Source organism: Chaetodon auriga, chromosome 19 (assembly GCF_051107435.1).
Source record: "Chaetodon auriga isolate fChaAug3 chromosome 19, fChaAug3.hap1, whole genome shotgun sequence".
Taxonomy (NCBI): Eukaryota; Metazoa; Chordata; class Actinopteri; order Chaetodontiformes; family Chaetodontidae; genus Chaetodon; species Chaetodon auriga.
The window spans coordinates 8,034,365-8,047,477 of NC_135092.1; the positions used below are offsets into that span (position 1 = coordinate 8,034,365).

The window sequence follows — 13,113 nt, forward strand, 5'->3', positions numbered from 1 at the left end:
CACAAATAAAAGTAGCTCTGATGTATCACAGGATAACATCTCTTCCTGATCATGTCATTTTTATCATGCAGAAAAAAGCACATTGTCTTTAGACAATGGGCGGAGGAAAGCAGCTTTTATCTAAACATCGACTCAATGTTGGTCCATGAACACTGTCCAGAGGCTAACTGATAGACTAACCCACCTCAGGCATCATGTCATATTGCTTTGATCTCAGTCTAAAGCATCAAGCGTCTCTTGTTTCTACTTGTTTAAAGGGCTGAAATTGACTTCACCGTGGCATCAATAATTCTTCCACTGGAACAGCATGACACTGAATATGAATGTACCAATGAATCTGTTGTTTGTTTTAAACTGAAAGACGTGAAATGCTCAATTTGTCACATGAGCAAAATACTGGTTTAGAGTCATCAGGAATTCGGATCAAAATTAATGATCAGCCTTGTAATATGCCCCATACATTTCAAACATTTTCCCTTCTCCATCTCTATCTTCTTGTGCTCCGAAGCGCCCCTCCCCCCTACTCTCCCCCTTTCTCCTCCTGATGTGTGATTATCAAGGAGCAGCACTCCAGTCGGAAATCGAGCGCTCCACCGACATGTACAAATTACCCCTAATGATGTGCCTGTCAGGGCAAATAGCAGGGTTGAGCCGCCAAGTACTTCACCTCCAAAGAGGCTCCAGCTCAAGTGTCTTTGGTGATCAGGCACAGATCCACACAGCCCACTGCCATTGTCTCCCTCACTATCAGCTGGAGGACCTCTATTAGCGTTGCCGGCTCTGCACTGCCATCAAACTGTAGAAAAAGGACCCCCTACAATAGAACTGCCATGTTAATAGTGTGTAATTATTGTTGTGTTAACGGACCTGGTTTCTTGTGCGTCTGTGTCACAGATTTGGATTGGAGTTATGAATCAGAAATGTTTGTATTTGTCTTTGATTACAGAGAAGAGGACAGACAAGTCAGCCGTATCAGGTGCCATTCGCCTCCAAATCAATGTGGAGATCAAAGGAGAGGAGAAAGTGGCTCCATATCATGTGCAGTACACCTGTTTGCATGAGGTATTTGATTCTACAGAAGGCTGGTGCTTGTGTGAAGAACCCAAACACACAGGACATTAATTAAGCCTAATGTTTTCAGGAAAGTGTGTCAGTAAAGTAACAGCCACCACAGCACGTATGTTATGTTAATGACCAACATCCATAAATCAGTCACTCTTGTAAGAACTTGGCTCATTTGATACTCTGAAATGTTTTGGTTCTGTCCATCCCAGAACCTGTTCCACCACTCGACCGATGTGCTGGGCCAAGGCGTGGTGAAAATCCCAGAAGCTCGTGGAGACGATGCGTGGAAAGTTTACTTTGACGATGTGGCACAAGAAATAGTGGACGAGTTTGCCATGCGCTATGGCATTGAGTCAATCTACCAGGCCATGACGTGAGTCTGAGATATCACAGTGGATTAACTCTCTCTCGTTCTCTCTCTCTCCCTGTCCATGTCCATGTGTATGTCACCCTCTCATCCACCTTGTTCCTCACCCTCTGTTTCTGCCTTTTGCGCTCATAACAAAGTGCCTCTCAATGCCATTGTTGGTCCCGGTTGGCCTCCAAATGAAAGAAAATCAATTATAAATGGGCTAAGGATGGATTTGTCTCCGTACAAATGCCTGTTAGCTGAGCCCATCGTTCACAGAGAGTACACTCCAGTGGGCCATCCTTCAGCCTAAACGTGCCAGTTAGCTGATGGGCAGGTGAAATGACCGTTCCAAGTAAGGATCATTAAGTGAAAACAAGACCCTGAGAGGACACAGGCTGCCCAAGTAAAGGCACAGATATGAACAAAACATCTTTATGTGTGAGCGTCATTTCCTTACCTAGCTTTGCCTCTCTTTTCAGGCACTTCGCCTGTCTTTCGTCGAAGTACATGTGTCCCGGGGTTCCTGCAGTGATGAGCACCCTGCTGGCCAATATCAATGCCTTCTACGCCCACACAACCGCCTCCACCAATGTGTCCGCCTCTGACCGCTTTGCTGCCTCCAATTTTGGGGTTTGTATTACTTTAGTACACACATGCACACACACACACACACACACACACACACACACACACACACACAATAAATATGTCTTGTTTTTCTATTTTTGTCTCCCTCTTCCTTTCTCTATTAGTCACACTTACACACATGCAGCCTTTGCCGTCTTCCTTGCGTTTTTGTGTGCATTGCTGTCTTTTTCATTCCACTTAATACTCATATTCTGTATCTATATATATGTGTGTGTGTTCCTCAGTTTCTCACAATTTTTTTCTTTTATTCATCATACAGAAAGAACGCTTTGTCAAGCTTTTAGACCAACTACACAACTCCTTGCGCATTGACCTCTCAACCTACAGGGTAAGATTTTGATTGTACTAAATACATGCCATTAGTGACTCATATTCTTTTGAAAAAAGTTACATTGTTGCTTTGATATTGAATATTTGATTTTATCTGTGTTGATAATGATGTTTTTTTAGCTGATGTGTACTGCATACCTGTAATGGTCATTAATTATATTGAATTTAGCAAATGAAACTTAATTAAACTTGCTTTGTCTCTGTAGAACCACTTTCCTGCCAGCAATAAGGATCGCCTGCAGGATTTGAAATCCACTGTGGACCTTCTGACCAGCATTACCTTCTTTAGGATGAAGGTAGCTAACAGCGTTTCATATAGTTTATCTTTGCTGTTAGTGCAATTGCTCTCTGTAGGACGTCAGCAAATGGTTATCACTTGATGGGAGATTGCCAATGACTATTTGCTGTCACTCACAGCCAGTGTTGCTGTCTCCATCTGTTGTTCAGGTCCAGGAGCTACAATCTCCGCCAAGAGCCAGCCAGGTGGTGAGGGACTGTGTCAAGGCCTGCCTCAACTCTACATATGACTACATCTTCAATAACTGCCACGAGCTGTACAGCAGACAGTACCAACCTGTTGACACAGTGAGTCACACACTTATTATCCAGCTGTGCAAGGTACAGTGTCTTGAGCCTTACAGTGACAACATGTCTATGAAAGCAGACATAAAATCCATTATACTGATTGTGTTTAACCTCTGTCAAGTCTCTGACAGTGTTGTGTTCTTATCCAGAACAAGGAGGAGCTCCCGCTGGAGGAGCAGGGTCCGAGCATCAAGAACTTGGACTTCTGGCCCAAACTCATCATGCTCATTGTCTCCATCATTGAAGAGGACAGGAACTCCTACACACCTGTGCTCAACCAGTTAGTAACATTTTTCCTGTTGGCACTAGTTTCTACTAGTAGGAGCAGATTTCTTTGATACTTAGTTCTCACTATTCAGAACAATTAATATGGACATTTAAATCACGATATTCTGCCAATTGATGTTTTTGTTTGTTTGGTCTTTGTCAAATTGTCACCTCTCTCTAAGATTCCCTCAAGAACTGAATGTAGGGAAAGTGTCAGCAGAGGTGATGTGGACCTTGTTTGCTCAAGATATGAAGTATGCAATGGAGGGTAAGTCACACTCATTGGCAGATATCCATTATCACGATACCATGCTGTGTACTATCAAGGAGCTACTATCAAATGTTTGACCTCACAGAACACGTGAGTTGCTGGTCTATTGTTACCTACAGTGTTCCAGCTGTCATCTACTGTAGGTAACACATGGACTATTGATGAGTAACTCATGTAACCTTACTACAGAAAACACCATTAAAAGTATACCTTTAATGCAGTGTGAATATTGTCGGTATTATATAGTGTGTCTTCTGCTCATGACTCACTAAATAATATATGATAGTACTTCCATATACTGTATTTTTCTGTAGTATCCTGTGAAGCCATACCATAGAATTGTTATAACATTCTGAAAGTGGAAATGGCAAGAGGAGAAGAGAAGTTCTGGGGTAGAAATGATACAGTGGCACAGAAGAAGTGAACAAGTGAAATTGTAACTGTGCAGAGTTTGAAAGCTGCTTATGTCTCCCAGGAGCCTTTCTGTGATTTTTCTCCACTGTACTGTACTGTACAGCAGCACCAATCCCCCGAGGCAGTCAGCTTTTATCCCAGCCCCTGTCCTCAAGATGAATCCCCTGCAGAGAATGTGAAATATCTGATTCACATACTACAGTACAGAAGTGGTGGCCCTTTGATTTTCAGTAATGCGGTAATATAGGAAGTGATGGAAAATGTTCAGAGACGGAATGAGTCCAGAGAGATTTTGCTCCAGCAGCACTACCAAAGACTATTTAAAAGTTAAGAGTCGTATTCAAGTCAGTTTTATTTAGAAAGTCCAGAATCACAAATCACAGGTTTGTCTCAAGGGGGTTGACACTCTGTACAGCATGCAACACCCCATGTCCTCTGACCCTCAAAAAACCCTTTAATGAGGGGAAAAAGAAGAAGAAACAGAAGAGGGATCCCTCTCCCAGGACAGACATGCAATAGATGTCATGTGTACAAAGTAGAGCCGCAAACAAATCACAGCATATACGAATTTCGATGATAAAAATACAAATGACTGAAAAACATGAGTGAAGAGTTTATGGATCCAGGCAGCTTAGGGTGTCACCATATGGGTAGGACTAGTAGTAGTTGTTTTTAATAGGTCACTAAAAAGGCTCTCATGGTCCTGGTTAGATTTGAGCTATTCATTATTTTGCTTGGCTGAGATTCTTCCAGTTACTTTCTATGAATGTATGCATGAACTCGTCACAGTCATTGCAGTGACAATTTTGAATGTATGAGTTAGCACTTGTAATCAATGAGTGTCACTGTCCAGTCACATAAATCTCTGGGCAAATACATTATTTGGATGTGTATATGTAAGTATATTTAGAGATGAGCTTTTTTTGTTGTTAAATCATATGTTCACATCTCAAGTCTCAAGTCTAAGGCAATACAGATGCGCCCATATGTATTGTAAAAACCCTTCCCACAATGCAGCTTGATGGCATGAATCTCTCTGGCCCACTGGCATAACCTCATCACAATGCTCACAAGCTGTTTTTCATATCTTTGCATCTGCAGAGCATGAGAAGCACAGACTGTGTAAGAGCACCGATTACATGAACCTGCACTTCAAGGTCAAGTGGCTCTACAATGAATATGTCAAGGAGCTGCCAAATGTTAAGGGTGCTGTTCCCGACTACCCATCGTAAGTGCCTTTGACTTATTCACGTTTCCAGAAAATGAGTCAATAAATAAATAAATAATAAATCTGTTTTTCTTTATTTTCCTTTGTAGGTGGTTCCTACAGTTTGTGCTGCAGTGGTTGGAAGAAAATGAGGATGTATCTATGGAGTTTATGCACGGAGCCCTAGAGAGAGACAAAAAAGATGGAGTAAGGACATTTAAATTGACCTTTGATATATCAAATGGTCAAATTGAATTGACTGAAGCCCATGTTTACGGACACTTGCACAGCATCAAAACAAGGGCTTCAGAAAGTTGTTTTATGGCATCTATACAGTGGAATGAATATTGATAATTACTGAATATTGTTTATGGATTTGTTTGTGTTTTCCCCCTTGCCCACCCTACAAAACTTCAGTTCCAGCAGACGTCTGAGCATGCTCTGTTCTCCTGCTCTGTGGTGGACATCTTCACTCAGCTCAACCAGAGCTTTGAGATCATAAAGAAGCTGGAATGTCCCGACCCGAACGTCATGGCTCACTACAGCCGCCGCTTCTCCAAGGTAAACCCCCTCCACTGGATGCTGAAACCTAAAACCTGCTCTCAAATACATCAGCTTGATTTGACTTTTGTTTGTAACTCATAGCTGCTGGAGCTATAAGAAACATCATGTGGGTTTGCATCTAAATGACTGTTAATGATCATGGTGGCCTTCTACTTCCAAAAACAGCATCTGACCGTGACTGTTTTTTCCCCTTGAAAACAATATAACATATAAAGGAAATTACAAAACAGCTTCAACATTGTCTGGAGGGACATTCACTTTGTTGTAAAGGGAATTAGATATTACCTCATTAAAAAGAAATGCTGCATTGGACATCATACTCGCCTCCTGGGGGACAAAGGGACAGCACAGTTTCGTGTTTTCCTGCAAGCCAGAGAAGAGATTAAGGGACATCTGGGAATGTTTCTAATACTGTAGTTGGGAGGAATGATCTTTAGGACAATTTCCCCGAAAGTGTAATATAATCCACTCTGTCAACAGTGTAAGAGGTTTTATGAGGTTTAAGTAATTGGATTTTCAACCCTTGAGTTATTAAAAGTTTTGTTCCATACACAGTTTTAATGTTATCTCTTCCTCTTCATCTTCACAGACCATTGCCAAAGTTCTTCTGCAGTACAGTGCCATTCTGACCAAGAGTTTCCCTTCTTACATTGACAAGGAGAAGATTGTAAGTTGTCAACGCCTTACAGGGGATCATTTTCTGATCTCATATTCCATGTGTGTAACCCCTCTGTCCTCTTGCAGCCTTGTGTCCTGATGAATAATGTGCAGCAGTTGAGAATCCAACTGGAGAAGATGTTCGAGTCGATGGGTGCCAAACAGGTAAGACAAAGTGAATATGCTCAGGCATCATACTGGATGGATGACAGTGTCAAGTGTGATACTGTTAATGCTGTAGTATCTTATACCTGCTGACTCAAAATTTCCTACTCAAGCATAAAATTTGATTTTAGGGGTGTTTACATGTCCAGTGGTTGTATTTACGTCTCTTGTGTATCAGATTGCAACAGAGGAAGCACGGGTATGTACAGTAGTGTTACTCTGGACTATGTGAAGTAGATTGGGAGTGCTGGATTAGGGCATGCAAGACCGTACTGGAAGTTGTTGTTGTGCTGTGAATGTAATTTTATATTACATTCAGGCTGTCAGAAAGGTCTACATGCTGTCCCGGTGTCTCATGTACCATAGATCAACAATGACAGAGATTAGACCCTGTGCTGCCTAATAGACTAGAGAATATTGAGGCAGAGACATAATTAAATCTCGTCCTCTTTATTAGTGTCCTTAGCGTAGCTACAGTAAGGACGATCAATAGCCTCCCTGTCAGCTGTGACCTCCGTCTGCTTTGAAACCCTGCCATGCTTTTACTGTAGCCGTAGTGTAGTGTATTTTTTTTAGGTCACTTACTAGGTTGGTAGCTGTTGGACACAGTAGTCGTAAGTTTCAACCATTGTGTTCACCTCACAATTAAAGCAAAATGAAGAAGTGGTGGAAGAGGAAGAGGAGGAGGTGGCTGGTGAAGAGGAGGTAGGTTTTCTTCATCATCTGAGCAGGGCTGAAACAGGCAGATGTTTGTCCATAGGAGAGTACATCTTTCGGTTGAATGCACGACTGTGTTGAGTATTTACCCTCATCCTCTGTATCTGACAGCAGGCCGTAACTGTGGATGAGGAAGCAAAGGCTGTGGTGGGTACTATGGAGGGTATCAGATTAGGTAGTTGTTTGAACTAAATGCTAGACTCCAGTAGATCCACAATGTTATGTAGCCAACATGTCTTTAACATTTGTGGTAGCTTAAGTGTTCTTGTTTTGTGACCTTCACTAGTTCGCACTAAACACATAGTAGTAGTTTGATAAGAATGTCTTTAGTCCTGCAGGTGTATGGTCATACTAGCAGCTTTAGCAGATGAATAGGTAGTAACCCCTGAAAGTAGCCTCATTGGAACAGAATATGGCGCTCACAAGACATTTTCTGCAGAAGGGCAAGGACTTTTGTTGAATGGGTTAATGCCTCACTCCTTTCAGTGTTAGTATTCTTGAACCTGGTTGGTTTGAAGCTTTGTCCCTGAAGTTCACAGTTTGGAGATGTCGTATTATGTTGCAAAGTCTTGGACTCGGGCTGCCTGTCAGACGATTACTTAAGCGTCATATCAGGATGTGGTACTGAAGAGATGTTACCTGTGAGATCCATTTAGAGAAAAATCTTTTGTGTCTAGAAATGACTGGCTTGTTATCATAGAGGGAAATCATGAGAAAGAGGAAAAATGGTCTCTGTATTGTCTGCCTGTGTATGGTGGTGTCCGACTGAAAGTAATTTAGGAAGCACTTCCTTAAGAGGAAAATAGTGTCTCATCATTTAGCTCACCAGAGAGCTACAACAAGTCAGACTTTTCTGTGGCAAACCATGTTTATTGATTTGTGTTTCCATTACCAGTGTAAACATGCCGTGTTTATCATTCAGGGATGACATGTTTAAATAGCCCAGCTATTGCCAGACATACCAGATACTTCATCAGTTTCAAGCATCCTGTCTCCATTTTTCAAGCAGTAAGCAGTAGATGCCAAGCAAAACTGTAACAACAGCCTGAAAATCCATGATGATAAATTGGTGACTATCCACAGCTGTTGTACGCTTCAACAGTAAAGAGCACTCAAGAGGGTGCTGCCTTTGAACGTCATCAACTCAATACAGGAGTGACGTCAGTAGAAGTCACACCTTTACCATTATAGTGGACATGCAAATCCCTGCCACGCTGGGCTGACATGTCAAACCAAGTCAGCACATGTGTGGAAAAGGGCCGAAAGTGTGTTTTTACGGGGAGTGAAGTCACAATCATGTTTTTCCTCTCTTTTCTAGCGCAACAATAGAGTGCTAGCATGGCAGGCAAGTTCACTGTATATGCATACATGTTCTGTCATACATGACTGCATATACTCACATGCTTTGGAAATAGAGGCACCAAAATGAGCTTGAAACATCAAGCTTTGTTGAATACGGTTGTGGCATTTGCAGCAATGACTCGTAAACTTCGTTGTTTTGTGTTGTCTTTTCACTGCCCCTCCTAGTTTGAGGAGAGTGAGGAGGAGGAGGAGGAGAAGGAGGAGGAAGTAGGGGAAAAAGGGGAGAAAATTGAGGTTGAGGTTTGTTGCACTCTGAAGTGGTTTTAACCTCTCATTCTTGTGCGTCCTGTTCTTCCTACTCCCAGCAACGTCATAGTGATGCTCAGTCCTACTAAAACAAGATGTCCCTGTGGTTATCATGATGGAGTTTACCGTGTGCAGTTTTTATCATCTGTGGTGATTTCCACTGAGTATTTACCCCTTTCCCGTTCCCCAATCTTTCATTTGAAGTGGTCACTCATTTCCAACAAAACAGAGGTTATTTCTGCCCATTTTGTTATGACTTTTCTTTAATTTGTGTTTTCTCTGTAACACTTTTTGTTTGCAATAGGCCGACCAGGACACGGTGGGTGCCAATGTGACAAATACAGCATGTGCTTTCCAATGTGGAAAAACTTGCCGTATTTGTGGTGTTCTGTAAATTTCAATTTCAAGTGGCTCACAGATTTTATTAGACTCAACTTGACAGTTTTTCATCTTTATGTCTCTTTTTTTATTTAAATCTCAAAACATTCCCACCATGTAAAGATGGATGCACCAGTAGAAAAGGTGGGTAAGGTACATACGGAGCTGCTGCCACAGTGCTTTACACAATGACCGTCAATCCTCTGTAGTTTCCCATTTAATCTAAATGAACATCAAATCCCTAATGGCAAACAATTAATCGAGGCTGTCCTGTGCTACCCTCCACCCGTCTATGCTGTCGTAGACTGAAAGTACCTTTGAAGACAAGAAGGTGAGTGTTGGTGTGCAGACTCATGCACATTAATAACCCCATGCACACAAAAACACTCCGGGCAAAACAAAACCCATGCAGCACATTACAAAGAGAACGCCGTGCATTTCTAGCTGTCTTTTTCTCCCCTGAAGCCTTCCCTTTGAGCTGCCTAGCAGAAACATCTCAGTCCCTCCTCACTAATGGTGCCATGTGACCCTGACAGGCGATGAATCAAAGGGCCGTTGGATCATTGCCTTAATGAGCCACACCATTGCCTCATCCATATGGCTTAGCTCCCCTGCAGGCTGTGCTTATTTAGATGATGCCACAGTATACCTGGGTGAGGTATACTGGAGGTAATTCATGGATCTCTCACCTCCCTCCTTGTCCCCTCACCCTGTGCACCCTTGTAAGACACACATCTCCTGCGGTATTAAACTTTTTTTTTCTTCAATGTGCTCCCTTTGAAAGTCTGAGGCCTCTGGTAAAAAGGTGGGTTTGTTTGGCTGTGTGTGTTAAATTTTAATCATTTTTCCACTCTTTATAAATTACAGTCATGGTTTTGTATCCCTTGGTATGAGGCATGACAGATTGGCTGTGCTGGTGTGCATTTTCATAGTAACATTACACAACACTATCTAACATAAAATGCTAGTTACTAAAGTTGTTTTTTCAAATCTTAAATTTGCTGCCATGTAGATTTCGATTTGTCCTTTTGCAAAGAAAATTGTTTGTGTCCATACAGCCTCAGAATACACATACACATTTGTAGCTCCTATCTTTTGCATTGAAGTGCAGCTTTAAGAAGTTCAAAGGTAATTTGAAGCGCTTTGGACGAAAGCTGCGATATGAAATTAAAGCCGACTGTGGCACCTCGAGTACTTCCTCTCTTGAGAATTATCATTTTCTCTGCATTTTGCAGTTTTGTGAAAACTTTTATTGATTTTATATATTTTGAACTGAAGAGCTCCTTGGCTTCTGTCTGCCTGCCTTTCTGCAGATGGACTCTGAGGCCAGTGATTTACTGAACGACCTGCAGGTGAAGCTGAACAATGTGCTGGATGAGCTCAGCAGGACGTTTGGGAACAGGTAGACGTCCAGCCACGCACACACAGACATTTGCAATTAGATCAGTAAGCACACATGCGTTCATGCTGATGGATCGTTTGCTTTCTTTCCAGTTTCCAGAGCCGTATCAATGATTGCATGCGACAGATGGCGTCTCTGCTGTACCAGATCAAAGGACCGCTCAACGCTAACAACAAAAACCAGGTGGAGGCCGACTCTGACAACATGCTGCGGCCACTCATGGATTTCCTGGATGGAAAGTAAGTGAATTAACAAGCGTTTGAGACTGTTTGACAGCTCTGTGTTTTGATTCATTCTTGTGCAAATTTTCCTCCTTCTTCTCTTCTTCTGTGTCCTTAGCCTCTGTTCTGATTTCCAACAATAATAGCACAGATAAAGGTTCACACACCCCAGCACTTTCTATGGTCCGTGTGTCTCATCAACTTGTGTGTATTTGTTTTTTGTTTTTTTTTTTTGTTTCTTTTTTTTTTTTGCAGGCTGACACTGTTTGCCACCGTATGTGAGAAGACTGTCCTGAAGCGGGTGCTCAAGGAGCTGTGGAGGATCGTTATGAGCAGCCTGGAGAAGACCATTGTCCTGCCGCAGGGCAACGATACCTTTGTAAGCTCAACATTCCACAACAGCATCAGTGTGTTTGTGTGCTTGCCTCTGAATTATAAGATCCTGTTAATTGATTTGACTTTTAAGTACAGTAGTGAATTGGTAACTAATTTTTTTTCAGGGAGCACAGATTCTCTCAGCTGCAAAAGAACTGGGCCAGCTCTCCAAACTCAAGGTATCGCAGTGCCTTCATATGTTTACACTATGTTAAATTCCCTGCTGGGGCTCAATTTTACCAAACTCTGACCGCCAAATGACTCAATGGATCTATTTTTTTGTGAAATTATCTCACCTCTTTGCTTCTCATTTGGATGTGCAGGATCACATGGCAGGGGAGGCTAAAAGCCTGTCTCCCAGGCAGTGTGCTGTCATGGATGTGGCACTGGACACTATCAAGGTCAGTTTATACTGCGGGTTTTGGTTTCATTAGGATGGAGGGTAGACGGGTCAAATTAGCCGCATCAACTATTCATTCATTAATCAAGTACCCTGAAAGCTTATGTAAGCAGCTAATGGCCATACGTTCCCTGATTGAACTGGCCAAGGGAAAGTGTGTGGAGGATGAAGTGGATGATTCAAAATAAGAAAATACTAGCAGTCTCTGCAGGTAAATACACTGCCACACACGTCTACCTGGGCCAGAAGTAATGATTAAGTTTGTCTATACATTGTTTTTGTCTGAAAATCTGGCAGAGTGTACCTTTTAAATGATTGGGAATGTTTGGACTAAAATATAGCACACCCCCAGATGTTCTTCCAGGCATGTGTGTGCTGACTCGCCACCTGTGTCCTTTGCAGCAATACTTCCATGCAGGAGGCAACGGGCTGAAGAAGGCGTTCCTGGAGAAGAGTCCTGAGCTGTCCTCACTGCGCCACGCTCTGTCCCTCTACACTCAGACAACAGACACGCTCATCAAGACCTTTGTGACCACCCAGCATGCACAAGGTAGTTCAGACCGCTGTCTAATAATCCATCGAAAAGGGTTTAGGCAGAAAGCACTTCCCATGGTAGACCAGGAGAGGGCACTGTGTGTGTGTGTGTGATAGATGAGGCTTGTCACTGAATATTTAGTCCTTTAGATTTGTGCCTGTATTCTGTGTATTTAAAGTGTTTTTGATGCTGACGTGTTATTGCTGTCTTCTTTTTATCTCCTGTGCTGCTTCTGTGCCAGTGCACAATGGAAAGGGTATTAGGTTAACTCCCAATGAAAAAATACAGCCCAGCAGGGGTAGGTTTCACTGATCTGCCAGCCCTCCTCTCCCTCCCCACCCGCTGTCCCTTTGTACATTTTGGTTTTGTCACTCTGTGCCGCTCAGGTGGGTAGGTCTAACCCTCCCCAACCTCTAACACCTGCACCCCCTTCTCACACCGACTCTGCATAATGAATCACTTTCTTTTGTGCCTTCACCGGCCCCAAATCTAAGCTCACTGATATATCTGGCTCTGCGTTAATCCAGGTTCAGGCGTGGACAAGCCAATAGGTGAGGTGTCCGTTCAGATCGAGCTGCACACTCATCCTGGGAATGGGGAGCGCAAAGTGACTGTCAAAGGTCTGTTTGAGTTTCCGTAACATGCACAATAAAAATGCTTGACATTTCATGTTCTCATCTGATTACATCATCCTCTGTGTGTGTGTTTCTGTGTTTCTGTGTTTCTACACATTTAGTTCTGGGAGCCAGTGATTTGAAGTGGCAGACGTCCGGCATGTTCCGACCCTTCGTGGAGATCTCAATGATCGGGCCTCACCTCAGCGACAAGAAACGCAAATTCCAGACCAAATCTAAGAATAACAGCTGGTCTCCCAAGTTCAACGAGAACTTCAATTTGTAAGTAGTGCAGCAGCTACGCCTGCTGATGGAATAGTTTATGAAGAAAGAAAAAA

At 42.7% G+C, this 13,113-nt stretch overlaps 1 protein-coding gene across 3 annotated transcripts in view; it reads left to right on the forward strand.

The window, feature by feature from the left end:
* The window catches only part of unc13bb (unc-13 homolog Bb (C. elegans)), a 60,037-nt gene that overhangs the window by 44,263 nt on the left and 2,661 nt on the right, over positions 1–13,113 (forward strand). Inside the window, exons 18-46 of one of the 3 annotated variants that reach the window (XM_076757661.1) lie at positions 947–1,062; positions 1,275–1,438; positions 1,897–2,047; positions 2,325–2,393; positions 2,602–2,691; positions 2,843–2,980; positions 3,130–3,260; positions 3,430–3,515; positions 5,034–5,160; positions 5,250–5,346; positions 5,557–5,700; positions 6,293–6,370; positions 6,448–6,525; positions 6,704–6,724; positions 7,177–7,230; positions 7,354–7,389; positions 9,155–9,169; positions 9,352–9,372; positions 9,533–9,559; positions 10,013–10,033; positions 10,542–10,630; positions 10,723–10,869; positions 11,107–11,230; positions 11,352–11,405; positions 11,550–11,627; positions 12,029–12,176; positions 12,403–12,459; positions 12,689–12,781; positions 12,898–13,057. In XM_076757661.1, the coding sequence (XP_076613776.1) occupies positions 947–1,062; positions 1,275–1,438; positions 1,897–2,047; positions 2,325–2,393; positions 2,602–2,691; positions 2,843–2,980; positions 3,130–3,260; positions 3,430–3,515; positions 5,034–5,160; positions 5,250–5,346; positions 5,557–5,700; positions 6,293–6,370; positions 6,448–6,525; positions 6,704–6,724; positions 7,177–7,230; positions 7,354–7,389; positions 9,155–9,169; positions 9,352–9,372; positions 9,533–9,559; positions 10,013–10,033; positions 10,542–10,630; positions 10,723–10,869; positions 11,107–11,230; positions 11,352–11,405; positions 11,550–11,627; positions 12,029–12,176; positions 12,403–12,459; positions 12,689–12,781; positions 12,898–13,057 (2,614 nt within the window). The remainder of the gene's footprint in view (positions 1–946; positions 1,063–1,274; positions 1,439–1,896; positions 2,048–2,324; positions 2,394–2,601; positions 2,692–2,842; positions 2,981–3,129; positions 3,261–3,429; positions 3,516–5,033; positions 5,161–5,249; positions 5,347–5,556; positions 5,701–6,292; positions 6,371–6,447; positions 6,526–6,703; positions 6,725–7,176; positions 7,231–7,353; positions 7,390–9,154; positions 9,170–9,351; positions 9,373–9,532; positions 9,560–10,012; positions 10,034–10,541; positions 10,631–10,722; positions 10,870–11,106; positions 11,231–11,351; positions 11,406–11,549; positions 11,628–12,028; positions 12,177–12,402; positions 12,460–12,688; positions 12,782–12,897; positions 13,058–13,113) is intronic. The other 2 variants (XM_076757662.1, XM_076757663.1) reach the window with 2 other exon arrangements.